Below are 22,873 nucleotides of genomic sequence, written 5' to 3'. Positions count from 1 at the left end.
AGTGACCGTTACCTTGCAGAGAGCTATAATTCAGCTTAATCACGTCTGCTATATGAAAGTGCATGTCCTTTCTTTTCAGAAATACAGATCGTCAGAAAATTGTCTTTCTATTTTTGGAGGTACTGATGTGACCTTGACTTGTTACATCACTAGGATTATACTTCCCTTTTTTTCCCTAGCAAGAATGTACTTTTCCTAAGTACTTTTGAACAGATAGAATTTGGCTGCTGGAAATGAAGAACTATGCATCTTCTGATTCAAGGTATTACTGTAAAGGCTGTAGTCAAATCAAGGGAGGAGTTAATTTTCCAAGGTTATTTTGGAAAACTCTTGCAAGAGTTGTTTTGCTTGTTTTAAGAAACTTTAAATGATGATTGTGCTTTTAGTTACGCATTTTGCCATCATAAGTGTAGGAGATTTTCGGCTGTTGCAAATCTAAATTTCAGTGCTGAAATCAGTGTTGAACTTAAAATTGACAGCTTGAACTAATATTAATGAAACTGAATTTAAATGTTTAAAATATTTTATCACACAGAAGCTGACATAGCCATACCATAGAAAACAAATTGTGACAGAGATAAAGCAGGTGGTTTTTATACTATTCACATTCTGAGTGCCTTTGAGTACTTTGCTGATGAAAAAAACAGGACTGCTGTAAATCCGAAGATTCTCCAGGAAAACTTTTAATTGGGTTTCATACTTTTACTGAAGCACATGTATTCTGAGAATTTTCTGTAAAAGAATTAGTTGTTATTCATTCTTGAGGTAAGTTAGCCTTTGCCTTTATAAGCATGTATAGTATTTCTAATCTTTATTCAGTCACATTTTTGCAGGGTAATGCAAGCAAAAGCATTCATGACAGTGAAAGCACCAGTCTCTGCAGAGGATTAAAAAAAAGGGCTGGTCTGTGTTGTTGAATCCAAGATTGTAATAAAGGTACCCAAGCTAGCCTGAAAAGTTGCTCTGTCTACCTAGAGATGCTGAATAGGACTTTGAAACGGTTTATGAGCACCTGTGCAATGTTGTTTCTGTGCCTCGTATCATCGGGACCGTTTGATTTCCACCTCCAGTGTGGGGTACTGCACTCGGTGCTGCTGCCAGTATTGCAGTTAGCTTGACAGAGCCAGCCTAGGTGAACAGTGCTGGTTAGATATATCCAGAATGTCTGAAGAAAACTGTTTGGGGGTGTTAGAGCAGCTCACTGGTTTAACTTAAAGTGTAATTTAGAAGTTCTGTGGAAAAATCAGGGAAAATATACAAAGGTGCTTTTACTGGATTCCTGTGAGTGCCCTGTGTGTGATATCAGGAATTACCAGTGTTATCTGAATTGCTGGAGTTCAGCAGAGCAGCTAGAAGAGAGGAGTCAGCACTGTATACCTAAGGAGCTCTGTGTAGATGCTCTTCAGACTGTCATCTGGGAAGCCTTGGGAATCCAGCTTTGAAATATTTATGCAAAACCACTACCAAAAATAGTCACTTCAGACAAAGTGGCAGTTTGCTCAGATTGATCTGAATGCAGTAACCAGCAAGTCCTGAGTTAATGCCACCCAGGAGACAGCCCTGACGGGGTTTTTCTAGTGCTCCGAGTGCTGTCTGCCATTGCAGGACTGCTTCCGTACACGTTTCCACAATGAGCTGACCATGGACAGGAGGGGAGCTGAGATTGCTGCTGCTTTCCTGCACTGCTGTCCTTCCTGCAGTTCTTCTTAGCTGATCATCTCTTCAGGTATCTGTACGCATTTGTTCCTACTGCTCATGTCAGATAATACCTGAGCAGAGATGAAAGAATCACAACTTGCCCTGGCGTTATCTTTGGGGAAGCACCTCTTCTGGGATGCAAGGGACAGTGGTGTAACAGCACAAGATTTTCTGCTTTAGCACAGGCTCGGGCAGCAGGGCTGTATTAGCTCTGTCACCAGAAGACGCAATCCTACAGAAAGATTCCTTCGGTGTTATCTACATATGCATCGGTGTTTAAGCGAGTCAGTGCATTTTTAGATCCATATATTTGTACAAGGAGAAGACAAACACACTGAGACCTTCCACTGAAGACTAGCGTGCTCCCTCTGATGTTTTGTGGTCAGCATGATTTTAAAAAAGGGCAGAAATTGAAGGGCCAATGAAAAACCATGGTTAATTAAATGTGAAAGGTGCTGTCCTTGTTTGGACTGTCTGTTAATGGTATGACAAGCTCTGGTAAAGAGCTTAGCTGGCCAGCTTAAAATTAAAAAATTGTCTCAGTCCATCTGCTAGCTCCAAGGAGTTTACTTCCATCACCTTTGCTTGCTTCTTCACTAAAGCAGAATACTGTTTTTGAAAAGAATATTCCCAGGATGTCTTGGTTGACTTTTTTTACCTGATGTTTTTTCCAAAGGTAATTATACCTGACGTCAAGACATTTTCAAGAAGGGCAATGCTCTTGGTTGGTTCAAGGATACGTTAAAGACAACAGCTCTTTTGCTAAAAGGGATTTTCTTATTTTTTTTGTTCCTATTGTTTTTTTTTGGCACAAATATGTTTGGCTTCATTTGGAAAATCTTTCTTTGCTTTCCGTTTTTGGGAATGATTAAAGGCGATCTTCAAATAGTTGCAGGTAATGCAGAAATCTTATTAATATTCTGGTTTTCAAAGTTTAGCTGCGGCAGGGATAGGGGGGACTAATACAGAGAAATGTTTGGTCAAATCTGTGCCATGATACCAGTATAAATACGGAATGCTTAAGAGTGATTTCCAGGAGGTATTAATGTGCATTTGTGTTGTTTTGAGTGTAGAATGTAGCTACAGGAGGCAAGTTTTTCCAACTTCAAGAGACAGTAAATACTGAAAAATGTTTTACTTGGTGCTTTTCTCTTTAAGATTTAATATAAAATTATTAAAAATTGAGGTTCTGTCTTCTGCTTATGCACACTGAAGACGTGTCAGTTTGGGTAAAGATCAGGCTTTTGCCTTAGTGACCTTTTTTGATGTTCCCTTCTCCCTCTCATGTACCATCTGGTGGTGGTCTTCTGCACTAGAGCTGACTTAATATACCATCAAAATAACCACGTTCTTCATCTTTCAGTCATTGAAATCAAAGGTGCTGTTGACTTTGAAGTTGCAGAACAAGCTCATAATCTGCGAGATGAAAAATGCCATACACTTATTATTGTTCTTTCTCTAATAAATGATTCATTGTGATTCTTCTTCAGTCATGTTTTCTGGGGAAAAAGTGAAAGAAGAAAGTTGCGTTAACTAATTTCAGATCAGCTGACTGCTGACTGTGGAGGATAGAAAATTAGACCGTCAGACTAAAACCAAATAGACACATTCTCCCCTCAGCTGCAAAGTTTCCTCTGGAGTGATGTGGAACAACTATCATAAAAAGGAATATTTAAAAAGCTAAAGCTGATGAGCCCTTTTTTTTTCCTTTTCTTTTTTTTCCCCACTCCAGTCGAGTAGGGAGCTATCTCATGGTGGTGAAAGGCATACTTGCTAGCTGTCAATTCAAGCAGCTTTCTTGATGCAAGGGATATAAATGTTTCCTGTGGAAAGAAAGTATGGAATAAGGGGACTTGTTAATTAATTAATTACTTATTTCATTCCTGGCCCTGAAAGCTTCTGAGTAGATGTTTGTTCACAAATATAGCCCCACTGACTTAAACAAGCCAATCACAGAAGGGAAGTTAAACACAAAACATTAGCATTCAAAGGCTTAGGGCTTTAGGTTATGTTATCATTTGATGGGATGCTGTAAAGAGCTTTAGGTTGTTTATAATAAGACAGTCATACAGATGGTTTTTGTTAACAGAAAAAAGCACAGTTATGTCCTTCAGAGACCAGAGCAATTGCATTAAGATACATAAGATGATTGCATCACTATCTCATCTGAGAAATTTATATGTGGTTTTAATTTTACAGCAGAAGGTTATTCAGCTACAGAAGGAGGACAAGCTAAAGATGGTTCACCAACCCCTCAGCTCAGTGGCTGGCAGTTGGCAAACCCTTCTCAGCCTCCCGAGTTGAAAAAGCTTCATGGCATCATGAAGGCTGAACAGGTCAACAAGCATTTGCTGTTACGAAGGAAGAGGTCCATTCTGTTTCCCAGTGGAGTTAAGATCTGCCCTGATGAATCTGTTGAGCAGGCTATTGCCAACCATCTGAAATATTTCAGGCTGAGAGGTAAGTGATTGTACGTCTCACGGGTAATTGATAAAGAACATTTATTTATAAAAAAATAATAGGTGAAGCTTTTAAACATAATAAATACCAGGCCATAGGAAATACATTGTTACCCAAGAAACTTAGTTTTCTGTGATAATCTTCCTTATGAGAGCTGTTCTGAGCTAAAAAAACACCTTCTGGTTACGCTCATATATCATAAAAACTCTCAGTCCCTGAAACCGCAGTTAGTGTTTAATAATTACTCGTCCTTTCTCATAGAACAATTTGAATGCTAAGAAAAATAGGTGTTATGTACAGGTTAGCTAAATGACAGAGCTTATACAATCATAGCATCATTTAGGTTGGGAAAGACCTTTAAGATCATCAAGTCCAACTGTTAAGCTTGTTGTTTTTATTTAGTGTTCTTCAATTGCTAGTAGAATTCATTGAGGGATCTTTAGAAAAGAGCCAAGTCTGAGACGTTGGTGTCTCAGCCATGTGACTTTTGACTATGGCTGGTTGTGCAAAGCACAGTATATTCTGTTGTCTAGAAAGCCAATCTCTGTGTATCAGGCTGTAGTATAATAGAGATGAAGCCTTTCTTTTAAGATGTAGAAGTTGGTGTAACAGAGCTTTCTCTGAAAAATTCCCAATAACATCTTCTTTCATGTGATGAAATATTACAGCAATATGATGTATTTTAACCCTTCTGCCTGACAACATTGGAATGGGGCATCGAGGTCATGCAGCACTTTCTGGTATGTGTGTGTGTGTCTGCATTGTAGCATTCAAACAATTCATAATATCTTAACATGTTTGCACATAATTGCTGAAACAGGAAAGAGCTGCTGTCACTTAAAGGAGAAGGAAAGGTGTTCAGAGACACTTGTTTAATGAAACTTTTTTGAGTGCCTATAGAAGAAACTCCCACTGGTAACTAATTTGTTCACTTAGAGCAGTGAAAAACAAAACCAGGAGCTGCTGAGTGTCTCTGTAAAAGTAAACATAAAGGGTGTATTTGGAGAACAAAGTGGAATTATGTGGGATCAGAGCCTCATTCAAATATGAATTGCGCCCAGCTTGCGAGGGATGTCGACATTGATGATCGCGCGGACAGTTTGACAGGCTCTGCAAGCTTCTCGTTTATGTCCACCCAGTAACACTCAACTGTTTTGTTTTGCTCAAAATGAATCCATACTATATGCTTTAACTGCAGTCACCCCCCAATTTTCTGTGATAGTGGTATGTAAGGGCAATACCAAGTAAGCAAAAGTGTGAGTGGTAATAAAGAAGAAAAATCTGTAAGTTAGGTTGTAAAAGCTTATTTAGAACTTAATGGTCCGAGGTTGAACCAAAAATCCACCCAGTCCATCTGCTTCCCTACTGGACTTCTGGCTTCCACTGTCCACCAGGATTTCTTGAGCAGAGATGCTATGACCGCTCATACCACTTTTAAGTTAAAACTTTCGAAAAAGATCTCTGCAAGTAGCAGAGGCGACTTTAATTAGCAGCAAGGTGAGCAAGGTCTGGTTGAAGCAACAGGTCATCTTCATTCGGATAGCAGCAATGCACTGCACCATGAGTATGGTGATGCCTAGTTAATTGCATCCTGAGTAAATGCACCTGAGGTAGGTGAGAGTTGATGATGCTGTTACTTTCATTCACAGTAGAGCTGTTCCTTGAGTGTTATTGAGTTATATACCAGCTTTTTCTTGAAACCATGCTTTTACTAGCTTGCTGAATCAGTGCAGTGATAAAATAGTGAGATGGACTTTCTTCTCTCTGCACTGTCAAGAAAATAGTCCTAGGAAAGAGCGTGGTCACTGTTTAGCACTCGGAGACCAGCTATCAGTGCTTAGAAAAATAACTGACCCCACAAGGGAATAAATATGAAGGTACACAGAATCTGTTGATTTTTCAATCTCAGTCTGCATTTTTAGAAGCTTTTTATTCTGTATCTGTTGAAGTTAGGAATGACTTTAATATCCCATACTTTCTCGGGAAAGGATGATTTCAATACAATCTATTATTTCCCTAGTTTTACTTTACTGTCAGCAGTAAACAGTGCCACTACCATGGAAGGAAAGGTTGATTGCTGTTTTGGTATAAGAGCATGTTAGAAAAACGGAAAAGGTTTGCATGTGCTGATTATCCAGATTACATTTGTTCTATCTATATCTACCTTAGAAGGAAACAGGTGGGAATATAATTATCTATGTGTAGCTTCTAGCTTTATTTACTTTTTCTAGCTTGCTAAAGTCTCTATTAGTGTCAGAGAGACTGACTGACAAACACTTCTTTCGTAGCCTTTAAGCAAGTGCTTATGTCATAGAGCTGTATGCTTAACACTGTACAGTTTGTTGGTTTGTTTTTTTTTTTTTCTTCAGACTACAACGCCTGGATTTTCTTAGCCTTAAAAAGATACAAGATAAAGAGATATGGTAAATATATAATAAATGATAAAAAAAAATTCAAAGGGCAGCAAAATACAGGGATCTGGAGAAAAATCAGTATTTTTCAAAGCAGCAGCAGCTCCCTTCACATATGAAAGTCTAAGTAATGGTATGATTATTCACTGGTGGTTGTTGTTATTACTGTAGTAGTCAGAACCACCAGCAAGAATATGGGTGGTTTTATATTTCTTTCTCTGCATCTGTGGTCTAGAAGACAGATTCCTGAGGTGCTGATTTATTCCTATCACATTGCAGAACAAACTGAGTTTTGCATTAGCAGAAGGTATTATTTTTAGTCTCTTCTGAGACGAATCTAGGATTATGATTGTCTCTGTATTCCCCAGTATGATATAGTCTCTGTATCTCTTGTAGCTATATATGGAAGCTGCTGCTGTTGGCTGGCTTTGTATTTCATTTAAGATGTAATTACTCTGGTGGCTACTTTTCCTAAATTTTGTTTGCATTTTATCCCACTGTGATCCATTGTCTTAAACAATTTGGTGTATGCTCGTGAGTACATCTTCTTTTCACATGAGTAGATCAGTTAGTCTCTCTGCCAGAACTGTTTTTGTCAGCCAGAGCTTCAGAGAAAGCTGACATCTAAAGATAGTGTTTAAAGATACTGACCAAAGAAGGAAGCGGACCATATTCTCGTGTGTCATACCTGATGAGAGACAAGGACGTTTTGGAACTTTGGAGAGAATAAAAGGTATTTCTCAGGAATGAAATTCTATGTATGATTATAATCCCTAGATTTGGTAATCTTGGGCATAGCAGTGAGCTTTCTCATTTTCCCTTTCTTGGGTCACTTCAAATCTATTTACTGAAGCGTTAGAAATAATGATGTTATGTTCTGCACATGGACAGAGTTATGAGTGACGTTTCAATTTGATGCTGAAATCCTAGATGTTACAAATTATTCAAATCTTGCTGAATAATGATGACAGCAAACAGTCAAAAGTCATAAAAAGTACCTGGCTAAACAAGCATACAATAAATAAAGTGTCCGGCTGAGTGAGCCTTTTCTCCTTGCTTCCCCCTCATCCCTGGCACATATTATGCATAGCTCATGCTCAGCCAATAGATTTCTGAAGTTTTATTTGTAGAAGGTCTAGGTCTGTCTCCCTCTCCCTTTGAATTTTTAGATGTCAGCATATTCTTCTAAAAAGCTTGACTTTTCCCATGAAAGACACTCCTTTGTAGTTACTGAAATATTACTGGTGAGAATAGTTTATGTGCTAGAGTTTAGTATGTTAGTGTTCAAAGAAAAAAATCTTTCATGTGGATTAGCTAATCCACATTCAACTATTTTAATTTTAAATCCTGGTTTGTTGTGTATGTTGTTTAAGGGTTGCTATGTTATAGGCCATACACAGCAGCATTTCAGCAATAAAGTGATTTCTCTGTATGTGCGTATATTAATTTGTTTAGTGAGTGCTAATGAGTCTTTGCAGGAAAGATCTCTTACGAGGTGTCTGTCAGTCTCCTTGTCACTGTAGTCCTTCTCAAAACCCACTGCAATTAAGCCATTCAGTTGTGCAGAAATTGTTAGAGAGAAGGAGTTGGTCTCATGTTGCCTCAAAATAGAATATTCAGCCTGATTCAGTGCTCCTAGCCACTGTACACGATTCAACTCTTAAGAAGCACTAATGGGATTTAACTGGGATTAAACTCCAGCACTGCCCGCTTACACAAATGGCCAGAAAGCCACCCTACCCCCTACTAGGTGCCCAGTGCTGTCATGTGGTGCCCCTTCTGTTAACCTCAGAAATCCCTGAGCATGGACTGAGTGTAATAGGCTAATTGTCTCTCATTTGAGAGATAAATGCATCCTGAATGGTAAAGCTGGAGCCACAGAGACACTGTGTCCTACCCAGGTGCATGAGAGGTAGCTATACAGGAGAATTTCAGAGAGAGAGAAATCATCTCATCACAGATCTTAGCTGGAGGTTTTGAAAACAATGAAGAAGTCTTTAGGAAAGGCAGCTTCAAATAAACTTTTTTTTCACCCTTGCCTGCAGATTTATAGGACCGAAAAGAGCTTGTGCCTGCCTATGTGGTATTTTTTGGCTGAAACACAATTTATCTTAAGCTTTTCGGGATATTCTCTATTATTTGTAGGTATTACTTGAGTGTAAACGCTGCATTTGAAGCAGATAAGCTCCCAAGGGCTGGGTTTTTCGGCTTCTGGGGAAGATATGTTGGGATTCACATGGGCTTGGTGCATGTCCAGCTTTCTGAGGCAGGCTTTGAAACTTGTTATGGCCTTTAAAAGTCAAGACCTTGCCTACTTTAAGTACCTATGACACTTAGCTCAAATGGAAGTTTGCACAAGGGTGTGGGCCAAACATGCTGATCTTTCAATTCTTCCTACCTGAAAAGAAGGATGAAGATGATTTATCTCAGTGATGAGTTAAGCGACTTCTAATTTCTGAGGCACTTCAGGATGGAGTACATGCAAAATGTAGTATGTGCGTGGAAAATGTACTTTGGGGAAAGACTGCAGAACAAGCCATCTGGTTTGCATTCTCGGTTTGAATTCTGGTTGATTGTGTCAGTCAGTTACACGTCTTCTGTGTACCTACTTACTTTCCTGTAGACAGCTGGATTGATCGCATCTCTGTAGGAGGGAGCCTCTCTTTATCTCATAAGCCTTCACTTTTTTAACATTTGTATCCTTCAGAGGAAAATTGCGAAGTAGCCGAGAGATCAGTTAACACTAAAATACAAGTTATTTATTACTGCAGCCATGGGATGAAGGAAGTCATTTTCTAGAGGAGCTTACCTTCCCACCCACGTGTAGCTTCAAGGCTCTTAGCTCGCTGCCTTAAAAGATTGATCTCGATTTTATGATGCTTTTAATCAGTATTGTTTGCCAGGGATTAGAGGCCTCATTGCAAATCCTATCTCCTCCAGGGCCTGGTGTTGCTAATGCTGTCCCATGTATCTGCGCCTGTGGCTACCCCTGTAGCAGGCTAGTGAAAGTTTGGCGTGAGATCTAGCCACAAAGACATGCTCTTCTCACGTGCCCCGAGGACTGATCAGGTGGCATGTGGCAGCACTGCTGGGTCTGCTCAGCCGTTCCTTCCTGACCCTGGCAGGGCTGGCTGCTTGGTTTTCAAGGGTTTTGCAGCTAGACGTAGAAATCTGCTTCCTGGAAAGATCGTCGTGCAAAGCCTGTACAGCAGTATTATTTTACTTAATAGTTGGAGTATGTTAACACAGCATATTGCACTAAGCAAGCAGCTTCAGTCGTAACTCTGAACTGTTGGGCTCCTGTCAATTTACTGTAAGCTCTGATGCTGCAATTTTTTTCCATTCCCTATCTACTTTAAACATTTTGTATTTAAAATTCAAAGTTACATTGCTAGTCAAAAAGCTTACTGGTAAATCTGCTGGGTTCCACCCCCCTCCCCCCGCCCACTCTCATTTTCTTTTATTTTCTATTTTGATTTCAAGGAGTTGCTATTTTAAATATTAGTCAAAGTTGCTTCATTTATTGTCAACATATGCAGATAGTATACTCGGCACTGGCAAGTTGCTGGAAGGTCAAAAAGGATAGATAGTGAATTATTTTTATACAGTAAAATATAGTTATTTACTGAAGTTTCCAGTCAACTCCTGTTTAACTTTGTTTATGTTTTTATGTCTCCAAGTTTTGTCTACAGAGTCTCAGAATGCTTATAATCTAGTTATAAAAAACATCTTTTTCTTATATGGGAGTTCTCAAGAGTGTGTTGATAGGGAACTTTGAACAACCTCCCTGGCCAGCAGATAGTTGAAAACCCGCCACAGGGGTGGGCTCCACCATCACATTAAAAGAAGCTTAATGACATTTATTATGGAACTTGAATGCACTGTGAGGGTGGTGTCTCTTCAGTTCCCTGCATGGCCGTGTCAGTGAGGCCATGATAAGAACTGGCTCCCTCTTTGACATACCTGAAGGAGAGGTGGGAGACGGAATCATACTTGTCTCTTCCTTTACATGAGCGTGATTTGAATCACACTGAAGAAACAGTGCTGTTCTGCTGTGCTTGGAGTGGCAACTCTCATCTAACTGTGAAACATTAGAAATGTGTATGAGAAAGAAAGACTGAAACAAAATTGTTCCTTTTCTTAGCCAGGCTATGAATTTGCTCTTGAACACCATATCGGTAAGCATGCTTGGGGATGGTTCTTGGGTTGAGCCCTCACAGCCTGGAGTTTTTTATCCTGCAAAGCTGGATAAAAGCTTTACAAACTGGCTAGTTGCAATAAACAGGACAATGACAAGATGGACTGTGTGTCAACAAGGTTGCGGGGTGACTGCGTGTGGCTAGCAGGTCACCGTGGCTGAGGACGCTGTTTCCTGGGCAAGGCTAGCCAAAGCGTTTAAATGGCAGTCGTGGTAGAGGTTTGCTTGGGGTTTTTAATCCCTCCCTGAGTGTCAGAACTAACAAACTCTCAGACTACTTGGGAGGAAGAAACGGGCCAGCCTTTTCCTTCTGAATACAGAAGCAATTTGCACCATGTTGTCCAACTTGTTACTGCTCGCTGCAGTGGAAACGGCTAGATAAGACACAGGCTGGAGAGGACAGAGTGTGACTCCTTGTCCATGTCCCCTTTCCTCTTTCCACAGAAAATATGACCCTGTTCTGACAGCTTAGGTCGGACTCATGGGTTTGGAGCCCACAGATGATGATGGCTTTTGGGATTGAAATTCAGTGTGGTGTCTAATCCTAAATGAAAGGACACACAACAAATCCTTAATCTATTAGGAGCTGACTGGGACAGGTGTTCAAATGGCAGCAGCTTGTATTCAGGCAAGACACTGTCTCATCACATTTGTTTTAAAAAAGAGATTAAACTTTTTTAAGAGCATTAAGGAAAACTGCCTTCAATTATTACTTGCAACTGGAAAGCCAGTCCTTTGATATTTGAAAACTGTAGGATTAGACAGTGCCAATGCAATGTGTTTGCAAGCCATTGCCATAGCTTCATCTCTCATTGAATAATCTCCTTGCAGGATTGTTGCTGTACAGTGTTGCACCTGGAGTGAAAGATCTATTAGTCAGAATGCAGGATACAAGTACCACCAAAAGAAATGAGAGCAAGTGGTATTCCTTGGTGTAGGCTTCTGGATCTGAAACTAGATTTTGGTCTTTTCCAGCTCTTATGAGTGGGATGGTAGAGAGGATACTACAGATGTTATTCTGCTTCAGGAAGCTTATTAGTACTCCAGCAGGATCCAGAAATCCCAGAGCAGGATTATGGCTTCGTTGCTTGAGGTCTGTGCAGAGGCCATATGGAAACGTCCCTGCCTCAAAGAGTTTGCTTCCTCAGCCACTGAGGAAACATACGTAACTTGAGGGGGAATGTGAGAGGGTGCATGGATGCTTGTAAATTTGGCTATTTATTTCTGATTAATAAAGATGCATAAGCAAAATTGATTGGAGGTATCTCCAATACTCCTTACCTAATTACTGTGTCTTACAGATAAAGTTAACTACTTGAAAGCTGGAGGGGTGCTAGAGCAATAATATACTACTGACAGTTAATAATGCAGAGTTGGAGGACTGTTCTTCACTAGTTGAATACTGACTATTCTTCACTAGTCATACATGTCAAATGAGCGACAAGGCTGATCTCCATGTAGGAAAGCTGTCAGGAATGTGGCATGGAAATGAGAGATATCTATGTGTCTGTAGAGTTCCACAATGGAGAAATGGTCTCAACTGCTCTGATAAGCTGAAATTCGGAGTGGAGAAAAGAGCTTTTTCTGTATGGTGCCATCCAGCATGCCAGAATCAGCTAAGCTTTAAGGGCGCTACCGCATGTGAAACAGTTCCTTAAGGTTGTTATTTATAAAGCCTTTGCATTTAAGAAAAATGTCCATCTCTTTGTTGAATGAAGTTATGTTTCCATATGTGATCTATATGTTAAGTTTTACACAAGTACATTTAATCGATTTTGGAATTTGGAATTCAGAGTATCGAAAAGAAATAGCAGTAAGGTACTGGTTTTGGCAGCCTGGAGCGTATTTTTAAGCTGATTGAAGAAAAAGACTTTCCAAAGATAGACTCGTGGTCAGTCTCCTGTAGGGTCTTGCTTATGACGTCAGGACTTTCCCTGAACGCAAAGCATTCCTCTGCTGAACTGTGTATATATAAGTAGTGAAATCCGATTAAGACCAAAAAGCAGGTTTCTCTGCTACTACTCCAGGCTGGCATCTGCTGCGAGTGATTTTTAGAGTTGCTCTCCTTTTAATGTTGTTCTTTTCCAGGACACAAGGAAAATCCTATAAATCTTCCAGTTATCCTGGGTCACAGAGAGGTTCTTGTTGAGCGTTATGTGACCAACTTCTCTGATTGGCAAAGAGCACACGCAAGATAGGGAGGTTAAAGCACTTGACGTAGTACAAGATAATTTAACCCTTAATTCGCAGACTGTCTGTTCAGTCAGAGATGTCTAGTTCTTTCTCAGTGCATACCTGCTGTAGGGTTAGAGATTGACTTATTTCTTAGCATAGTATGTTGTGGTGTCATCATCCTGCCTTGTTTTTCAAATTATTAATGCAATTATAATTTCTGAAACTTATTTTAAATTCCATGGAGAGGCGAGTCCAAAGGAATGGTAACTGATTGAGGCTCTAAAACCTTGATCAGTGCAACTGTCATTCTTACAAATTAAGCTTCAGCTCTACTTTCTGTGAGGACGTTTGCCATACTATTTTGGTTTTCTAAATTTTCTAAAAATTTGACCCACTGATCAAAGGCAGTTTCACTCAGTGAAAATATTGTTGTTCTTGATAGTTGTTAGGAGACAAGTGCACTCTCTTGCTCTCTTCTTTTTTTCTTTAAAGAAGTCATTAATTACTTCAGTAAAAAAAATCAGGGAGGGAGGTGGTATGGGTGTGGAAGATCCACCAGATCTTCACTGTCAGTCTGTGGTGGGTTGACCCTGGCTGGACGCCATCACTCCCCCTCCTCAGCTGGACAGGGAGAGAAAATATAACGAAAGGCTCGTGGGTTGAGATAAGGACAGGGAGAGATCACTCACCAATTACCATCACGGGCAAAACAGACTCAGCTTGGGGAAATTAGTTTAATTTATTACCAATCAAATCAGGGTAAGGTAATGAGAAATAAAAACTAAATCTTAAAACACCTTCCCCCCACCCCTCCCTTCTTCCTGGGCTTAACTTCACTCCTGATTTCCTCTACCTTCTCCCTGCCAGCAGCGCAGGGGGACGGGGAATGGGGGTTGTGGTCAGTTCATCACACGTTGTCTCTGCTGCTCCTTCCTCCTCAGGGGGAGGACTCCCCACACTCTTCCCCTGCTCCAGAGTGGGGTCCTTCCCATGGGAGACAGTCCTCCATGAACTTCTCCAGCGTGAGTCCTTCCCATGGGCTGCAGTCCTTCAGGAACAGACTGCTCCAGCGTGGGTCCCCCGTGGGGTCACAAGTCCTGCCAGCAAACCTGCTCCAGCCTGGGCTCCTGTCTCCACGGGGCCACAGGTCCTGCCAGGAGCCTGCTCCAGCGCTGGTTTCCCACGGGGTCACAGCCTCCTTTGGGCATCCACCTGCTCTGGCATGGGGTCCTCCACGGGCTGCAGATGGATATCTGCTCCACTGTGGACCTCCATGGGCTGCAGGGGGACAGCCTGCCTCACCATGGTCTTTCCCAGGGGCTGCAGGGGAATCTGCTCCGGTGCCTGGAGCACCTCCTCCCCCTCCTTCTTCACTGACCTTGGTGTCTGCAGAGTTGTTCCTCTCACATATTGTCACTCCTCTCTTTGGCTGCAGTTGCACAGGGTTTTGTTTTTTTTTTTTTTTTCCCATCTTGACTATGTTATCCCACAGGCGCTACCACCATTGCTGATGAGCTCGGCCTTGGCCGGCGGTGGGTCTATCTTGGAGCTGACTGGCATTGGCTCTGTTGGACATGGGGGAAGCTTCTAGCAGCTTCTCGCAGAAGCCACCCCTGTAGCCCACCCACTACCAAAACCTTGCCACACAAACCCAATACACCGTCCCTTCGACACCTTACACATTTACGTTTAGGTGTATAGTGACTGTATTGTACATATTAATGTACTGAAAGGTATACAACATTTGGACAATGCTATCCTGGCCACCCAGGCCATGGAAGCACACCTGTTGTACTAACACCAGACCTTTCTTGTGTCTTCAGTGTGTCAGGAAACAGTCTGGGAGGTCTTCAAGACATTCTGGGATAGACTGCCAGAACGTGAAGAATATCACAACTGGATGAGCCTGTGTGAGGAAGGAACCATGAGTATCTTTGAAATAGGCACGAACTTCAGTCAGTCCGAGGAGCACCGCAGTCTAATTGTGAAGGTGGGTGTCACACCTGGTTGGTGTTTTCTCATGAGCAAGGGCATAATGTGCCACTGCAGCATACACCTTGGCATATGGCAGGTGGTAACATGTGGAGCACTTAAAATGGACAGGCATGAGTATCCCAGCTCTTGGATCTGTAGTTCTCAGATCAGTTCCAAAACCAAAGTTGTAGCTGATCTGATGGAGGGAAGAGCAACGATGATGAAAACGTTGTCTTCAGTAGGTATGTTCCTGACAAGTAGATGATGTCTAGACCCCTTGTCTGAAAAGGCAGCACGGCACGAGGCAGGCTGTGGCGCATTGCCCTCTGTGGCATGTAGCAGCCCTCCTGCTCTGAACTGTGCATGGAGATGCCTTCAGCTCAAATGGCACTTCGAAGCGGGAAGTTCTGAGCTGTATTTCTGATGCTACCAAGGCGTATGGCAAAATTACCTGTTTGATGTTTTACGTTGCTGTAGGTTTGTGACGCCTGTACACTGCAGCCTGAATGAAATGAGTGTGGCTATAAATATAAAAAACTCTAGTGTCCTATGAAGGCAATTGATAACATTGTCACCATGGGGAGTTGCAGAGGTTAAAATCAGAGTATGAATGTAAAACAATTTAATAAAAAATTGCTGAATATCTTGGTATATTCTCTGTTATTTCAGTTGAAGTAAGCTTGTTTTAGCTTAAAGCAAATAAAAGGAGCATTAAGCTAAGCTAAAGAAGCCTATCTCAAATGAAATATGAAGATGTCTTTTCAGGAGTTTGTGAATTTTAAAATTAAGTCCTTAGTACAAAATTAAGTGCTTAACTTTGTATGCATCTAAGATACAGTAGACATCTTAATTTCTCTGGATAAAAGGCTGTCTTAAAATGTATGGTGGTTTATGGATCTTCTTTAAGATTACAATGTCTTCTATTTTTGAAAGCTAATGGATGAGTAGTTTTATGAAACTTATGATAAGCCTTAAATGTATGATCCCATAGAATCAGTAATGTTCTGCTAGTATGGATTTTTTTCTTCCTGCTTTTTTATGGACTCCTATGCTAGGAATGTGCGCTAGGGAAGGAGGATGAAATTGTGGATAATGGGGAGAGGTTTTTTTTCTGAGCTTGCATGTTAGTCTTCACAGGTGGATGCTAGCCAAAGTTTGCTTCTATGATGTCTGATGGTACTGTTGTCCTTAGAAGACTTTGCAAAATGATGGAGACAAATAAAATTCATGTGAAATTTTTATGTGCACAGTGAACGTATCGTTACTTTATGTAGGATTTTGGTAGTGAGATGATCTATAGTGGGAGCTTATTAGAAGAAATCAGGATGATTCTTGGAAGCAGGATGGTGCATCTAACTTCCCACTGATGCTTTACCTTTTTGGGTGTGACCCTTTGGCATTACAGTGGAGCCAGATAAAGTGCTCTGTGTTTGATGATTTATTCAGATGGTTTATGTGCGATTTATGTTTCCTTTCTCCTGTAAGTGGATATATTCCCTTCAGTATTATAATATTCTGGGAAAGGACTGTTTACCCTTCTATTTGCTTTCCGCATAGTTGATAAAAGGTGACGGTTGTTGGGCTGATTTGATGGGAGACTAGTCTGTGTTAAGGGGGATTGAATGCTGTCACCACTGTGCTCCACATAAAATGTCAGGAATCTGTCGGATAACTTTTTTTTTTAAATAAAAGCCTGAATTCAATTTAAATTTGAGCCAAAGACTGAAAGCAAGAGCACTCTATCCCACCCCCCGATCAGCCAGCTTCAGAAGGTCTGATGGTGTATTTTTGAATACATAGGTCAGAGTGTGGATTTAATTGCTAACTCTAGTACTGACTCACTCTTTCTCATGTGTGCTCATGCACAAAATGCTTGTCAGAGTGTGAAACCTCTTTAAAGCAGCTCTGAGAACATTAAGTCCAAACAGACGCAGCGGTTACGTCTCTGCTTTGAAGAACATCCTTCCTCCTGCTAGTTGCTTGCTCTAGTAGAATGTGGTGCTAAGAGCTGGGGTCAGCCTGTGGGACCAAGCACACTTCCTAAAGCACCGTGTCCTACACTCTTGTTCTTTCCACTTTCACCAGCTAAGCTGAGTTGCATGGCTAAGCCTTTCCCATACTCGTGGGATTTTTTTTTTCTCACATTACAGCATGTTCGTTCATTTGTTCGTGGTCAGCTGTTGCCATGTATTTTTTTTTTTCTGTTCCTTAAGTTTGATCTATAAAGTGCTGAGCACTTCTTACCAAAGGGCTGCCATCATTTCACAGGGCACACAGTACTCTGTAGTGTCTGTACATGATACATGTGAATAGTCCACGCTCTCAATTGCTTAAAAGGAAGATTCACTTCTGCCTGGCACTGTAGAAAAGCAGTGTATGTGATTGTCAGTAGTTCTTTGTCTGGCCATTACATGCCTCATTAAATACCACTTGTTTTTAATCTTCCTCTGCTCTCCAGTATCTGTGAATCATCTGTGGTTAATTTCAAGAGCTCAGTTTAGATCCTGCAGCTGATCAAAGTATTTCTGCTTTTTTTTTGGTACACATTGGCTATTACTGCCATAGCATTGATCTGCCACCTCTTTTGTATTGTGCATGTTGGCAGTTTCTGGCAGTCTTATTCTAGAGTGTCTTTCTGTATTGCTTTTTGGTAGATGGCAACATGAAATTCAATTTTTAGAAGTGCTGCATGCCATGAATTCTCTCTCTCTCTCTCTCAGAGAGTTCAGCATATCTGAAAATTAGGCAAAATAAATCTGTGGGGTTTGCTCTCAATAAACAATAATTCAGCAAAATGATTGCTTTCGTGTTATTTTTGTTGTTTGGAGTTTCTGTTTTGAGTAGATAATTAAATGAGACTTCATTAGCCTGCCTTCCTGGTTTTCTTACCCTTTGCTGTAATCCCTGGTAATCACTGTCACTCACCTACAGATGTTGTGATGTCTGCTCCAGCATGGCTTAGTTCACGTAAAGAAAAATTCTATTCCTCTTGCTTTCAACACACTTTCTTACTGGATATCAGCTGGAGCTTAGACCAGCTCTGTTCTCAGCTCTCATACTTTTTTCCTTCAGGAAAAATGTTGTTCAGTCTCTAATAGTCTGTCAAAGACTTGACTAATTTGGTGGAGGTGAAGGTATACATAGCTGGAATTTGCTCTTTTGCCATCAGGTGGCTTCTACTGTTAGGGGAAGTGTGCCTCAGAAGGCAATGCTTTTGCTGCTCTGTAATAAGCAAGCTATGCGCCATATGTTGTCTTGGAGAATTGAGGCCTGCCTCTGTGTCATTGCCTATACATGTGTGTATATATATATGTGCATGTCATGCAGTAATATATAATACGTATACTAAGGTTTCTTCAGATTCTTAAGGCAAATCACCTTCCAGATTTTCAGAAGGAGCAGATGAACAGATTTATGCCAACCATAAAAGATTATTTTAAATATTCTTCCCCCCCCCCCCCCCCCCCAAATTCCTTCATTTTACTTTCTGTGTGATCATGGTAAATGAAAGTACTTTACATAGCATGAATACTAGCCTAACAAATTTCTTTGGATATTAAGTAGACTTACAAAGTGTGGGATTATGTTATCCCTCCATCTCTTTTCAAATCTTGGCAGAAATAGAAAAGGAGAAGGTAATTCTAATCTAAAGGGAAGTTTTACAGTATATTTCTTCATATAAACCTTCCTTCGTATAAATTAATTCTGCTTGTGTTCCTTACTGCGTAGCTGTATTTCGTGGGGTTATCACTCTGTATTACGTAGAATGTTCTCATTCATCCCATTCATGTGGTCGTTCTACACTTTGGGCCATGCGTATCTGGAATTCTGATATTGCCAAAACTTGCCCCCACTCTGCCTTGTGACTCGCATGTTCACACTTTTGCTAGATAATTCTTGAAAAATCCAAGAGAGGAGAAACATAAGCAAAAGTAACTATTAATTTCCCAGAAGCCTTGTACTTCTTGCTACCAGATTGAAGCACTGCTGCCAAACCAGCACAATCTGTGCTGTTCATAGGAGCATTTACAGCTGGCATATGATATTCTTTGTACAATGCCCGCCCAGCCGCTGGGCACATTTTTTTACTTTATAAATTACTGAAATAATGCATCAATTCTGGAGTAGCTGGTCAAACTGTTTTGATACCTGCTTTCCTGCTTTTTCCGTCTGTTGGAGAAGACTTTTTTCCTTCTGTGTGTTCTGGGAATGCTACAAGGAGGGGTTTTTTAGCTACAAAAAAAATGGCTTCCCTGCCTATTTCTTTCTACAATTTTTCTTTAATTCTGTGCAGCTTGTCATATGAAATGAAACCAGAGGTTTGAATTTTCTTATGCAGCCTATTCTTATAGTAAATAAGAAGATTAAAGTAGAGTCAGTTGCTAGTGCTTCCCTTGTTTCTTCCTTTAACTGCTGGGACCTGCTCACCAGGCGTGGAGTCAGGAGGTGGTTTGGGTGTTGGTGAGCTCCCAGGCTAGACTACCGCTGCCCCGTCCTCACATCCAAGAGCTTCAGCAGAGCAATACAAACTTCTGCTTCTTCTGTGACCTGTTAGGGCTGAGCAAAGCTGTTGGGGATAAAGTTTGCATTTTTCTCTTCTATTTGTAATACTTCTAGAGAATGGATTTATTCCAGTTTGAGAACCAAATACTGCAACAGTCAAAAGAACTTTTTTCCTAGACTGGTTGTCTACTGTGTCTCCTTAGCATGCTGAGAGATCGCTTAAGGTTCCTGTCCAGTTTTTGGAGCTTCATACAATTTCCATAGAGGCATCTGCTGCTGACAGTGATTAGGAAGAAGAAATCAAGCCAGGTGGACTAAAGCTTCAACTCATGTGTCAGGTTTTTTTCCTTGTCTTCTTTTCCTTTTTTTAATCATTTTAGTTTCAACAGCACAAAGCTCTGCTACTGTTTCAGCCACGATGCAACTGGAAAAGGTGTAGCACACCAACCAGATGCTCTTCCAAAGTGTATTTGTTGAAGAGATGTGGAAAGTTCAGAAAATTGGTGGCTTTGTGCTGCCTAAACAAAATTTTGCACACCTTGAGGCTCACCAATCTGTAGCATATACAGAGCAATTAATATAAGAAGTTGCAAGCAACATTTTGTACAAATTGCATCAGAAGACGCTGTGCTGAATGTTTAAGTGTGAAGGAACAAAGTTAAAAGGCCCTGAAGGTTTGAAAAATGTGGAGTGGTAGTAAGAACAAAGATATTTTCAAGAGGTTTAAAAAAGTAGACGTGAAATCAAGCACATCCTTATAGAGTTTGCGGTTCTTTAAAATCAAAAACAAAACCACAGTGTGCAGAATACACTGTAAAAACTCAGCTTCTGTTGAAAGATACTGGTGAGTACCTTTTACCTTGCGGACACCTTGGTTGCTTACATTTTTTTATGGAGCCTCAGGTGATTTCACATTGACTAGTAGTATATATGCTTATATAGCAGGAAACAATGTCAGGTCTTGTTATGAATATAATTCATAAACGTACTGTGATTAGAAGAGAAGGAAAAAAATACAATTCCTTTCTAGTGAATAAAATACAATCTTTACCAAGTTATGCTTATACTTTTTTTACTTTCCTTTTTTTTCATTAGCCTGATGTCGTATCACAGAAAACAAGGGAATAAGACACACGTGCATGTCCAGTATAAGACTTCTGCTGTTGTTGTAATACAAACTGTATTATAACATTTAGCTGTAGCGCATGCTGACATTTTGAAGGTGGCCTTTGGCTGTGGGGAAAAAAAATTATTGGAGATTTTCTTGGGTGATTATTTTGAGCGATCTTACAGCCTCTTGTTTAATACTCTCTTGATTGCCAGTGTGCTCTGAACCTAGCCCACACTGATGTGTCTATCAAACAGAACAACAATAACAGTAAAACAAGTAGGTAGACTTCTGTGTGTGTAGGTCCAGAGGAAGAAAAAAGTGACAATTGGAATTTAGAATACATGGCACGTAGATAAAGGTGAAGAAGTAACTTCTTCCTGGAGCAAGAGACACAAGTCAGGGCCATGCCAGCTGCTTAACCCTGGTTTCTGCCTGCACAGAGCTGCTTCCCACATGGTGACGAAGCACAGCTACTCAGCAGTCCCTGCCAGGAACTGGTCTCTGAGGTTTTAGTGCAGCAGATACCTTGAAATAGGTCTAATAATATTCCTTGGTGGGTGGAGAGGACCTAAAATACTGATGGTCATACTTACCTGTTTAATTGCCACACATCCAGTTAAGTCTCTGTTCATCAAGGCACTTGAAGCAAGCAAAGAGGCCCACCAACTTGCACGATTTTTGTCATTGTTCTGTTTGGTCAGTTAATTTGGGGCCATTTCTTAATTCATCAAAATCCCAAAACTTGATGTTTTACAGTTCTTGGAAAATTCAGGAAATTGATGTTTTTCCAAGAGACTTTAATGGAATAAACCCTTACCTTTCCAATACAAGTAGAATCTCCTTCCCAAGTCCATAGCAAAATGCAGCTTAAAGCATGACACTGCAGTGCTCCAATCATAAAGTTCTGTCTGCATCCCGCATTTCCAGTGTGGGCATGTAATAGGGCAAATCCATCCTTTATGCCAGATTGCATGTCCCAATCTCTATTTCTCCAAATTTCAATTGAATTTCAGAAGAAAAATTTTTAATGAGCTGCTGTTCCTTGTAGATCTGATAACAATCTACAACAACAAGGCATGTTGAGAAAAGCTGTCATGAGAAAAGAAGAATTAAGGGAACTTATGTAACTTAAGTCATTGTGCAGATACTCGGTTCCTGCTGAGGGCTCATATATAGCCCCATGTGTATAATGAAGCATATCTGAACAGTGTTGGGCAAATGAGATGCATGACAAGACGGATTAGATCATGAATCCTTTCCAAGGGAAGCAGGGCTGTGTGATTTTTGGATGCTGGAGAGAGAGATTTGTGCTGTGCACACCTTTTGGTGGGGCTGAGATCCAAGAGTGAAGCTGAGAGTTAGCTGTGGAAAGGAGTTTGTAGTACAGCTTTGTCTGAGAACCAAAAGGCAGACGGTTTCCCCAGGAATCCCCAAAACAGTGACAGGAGGTCCTCGCCTACCAAAAGTCAACTCAAAAAGCTCCTGGGCCAAGAAACAAACCCTGCAATTGTGCTGACTCAGCAGTACATTTGTTTAGCATTGACTTTTAAACCCATCAGCAGCTCTATCTGTTTCAGTGTGTTTGGAGCACAGGCTAACGGCTCGGTGAGGAAGACTAGGATGAAAGGGGCAGAAGACAACCCTACCTTAGGATGCCTTAATGGGTAGCAAAACAAAATACCCTCTTTGCGTGCTGAAGTGGGCACTTAGCAATGTAAAATACATGGTTTTTCCTGAATTCTGATCTGTGTTCAGAGGTGGGGTGTAGCACCCCAATGACATGAGTTGCTTGCAATCGCTTACTCCCAGTGCTGTAGCTTCTGATCACGCAGTAGATGATTTTGTCTTCCTAAGGTTCCTCTGAGGCAGAAAGACCTTTTCTGCTGTTTCTCCTTTTCTGTGATCTTCCTTGCTAACCATTGTCTTTCTCTGTTTAATCAAATGCCCTGATCACGGTTTCCAGTATCTTTTTGATTGCTGACTTAGATACCTTAACATTTTTTTTCTTTGCATAGAACATCTCCAGTTTCTTCGAAATCTGGAAAAAAGCAGATTTTGTCTGCTCTTTCACACCCTCCACCCCCCCTTACGTATGCAAAAAAATTTTCTTCTGTTCCCCTCCTTTGAGCCATTATGTCAGATTTCCTTCACTCCCTTTCTTATCCCCACACTTACTATTCTCCTGTTGACTTTGTCTCTTTCTTTTTGCATTGAAAGTTTTAGCCTCTTCTAATTTAAAAAGAAAAAAAACCCCAAACCTTCACCACATATATGCAAATAGATGAATTAGCTCCAGTTGCTTCTCCAAATCTTGCCTCATCTCCCTTTCATCTCTTAAGCTCT

At 40.7% G+C, this 22,873-nt stretch overlaps 1 protein-coding gene across 1 annotated transcript in view; it reads left to right on the top strand.

Annotated features, from left to right (window-relative positions):
* The first annotated feature begins 219 nt into the window (after nucleotides 1–219).
* Nucleotides 220–22,873, top strand: part of IMPG2 (interphotoreceptor matrix proteoglycan 2) — a 64,307-nt gene continuing 41,653 nt past the window's right edge. Inside the window, exons 1-3 of the mRNA XM_087759498.1 lie at nucleotides 220–2,593; nucleotides 3,898–4,158; nucleotides 14,766–14,932. Coding sequence (XP_087615624.1) covers nucleotides 2,515–2,593; nucleotides 3,898–4,158; nucleotides 14,766–14,932 — 507 coding nt within the window. The 5' untranslated portion in view covers nucleotides 220–2,514. The remainder of the gene's footprint in view (nucleotides 2,594–3,897; nucleotides 4,159–14,765; nucleotides 14,933–22,873) is intronic.

This window comes from Nipponia nippon, unplaced genomic scaffold (assembly GCF_047370975.1).
Source record: "Nipponia nippon isolate SJK-2023a ecotype South Korea unplaced genomic scaffold, ASM4737097v1 scaffold_2, whole genome shotgun sequence".
NCBI classification, from domain to species: Eukaryota; Metazoa; Chordata; class Aves; order Pelecaniformes; family Threskiornithidae; genus Nipponia; species Nipponia nippon.
Note: the sequence above shows the minus strand (reverse complement) of the source record. Positions and strands in the feature narration are given on the sequence as shown.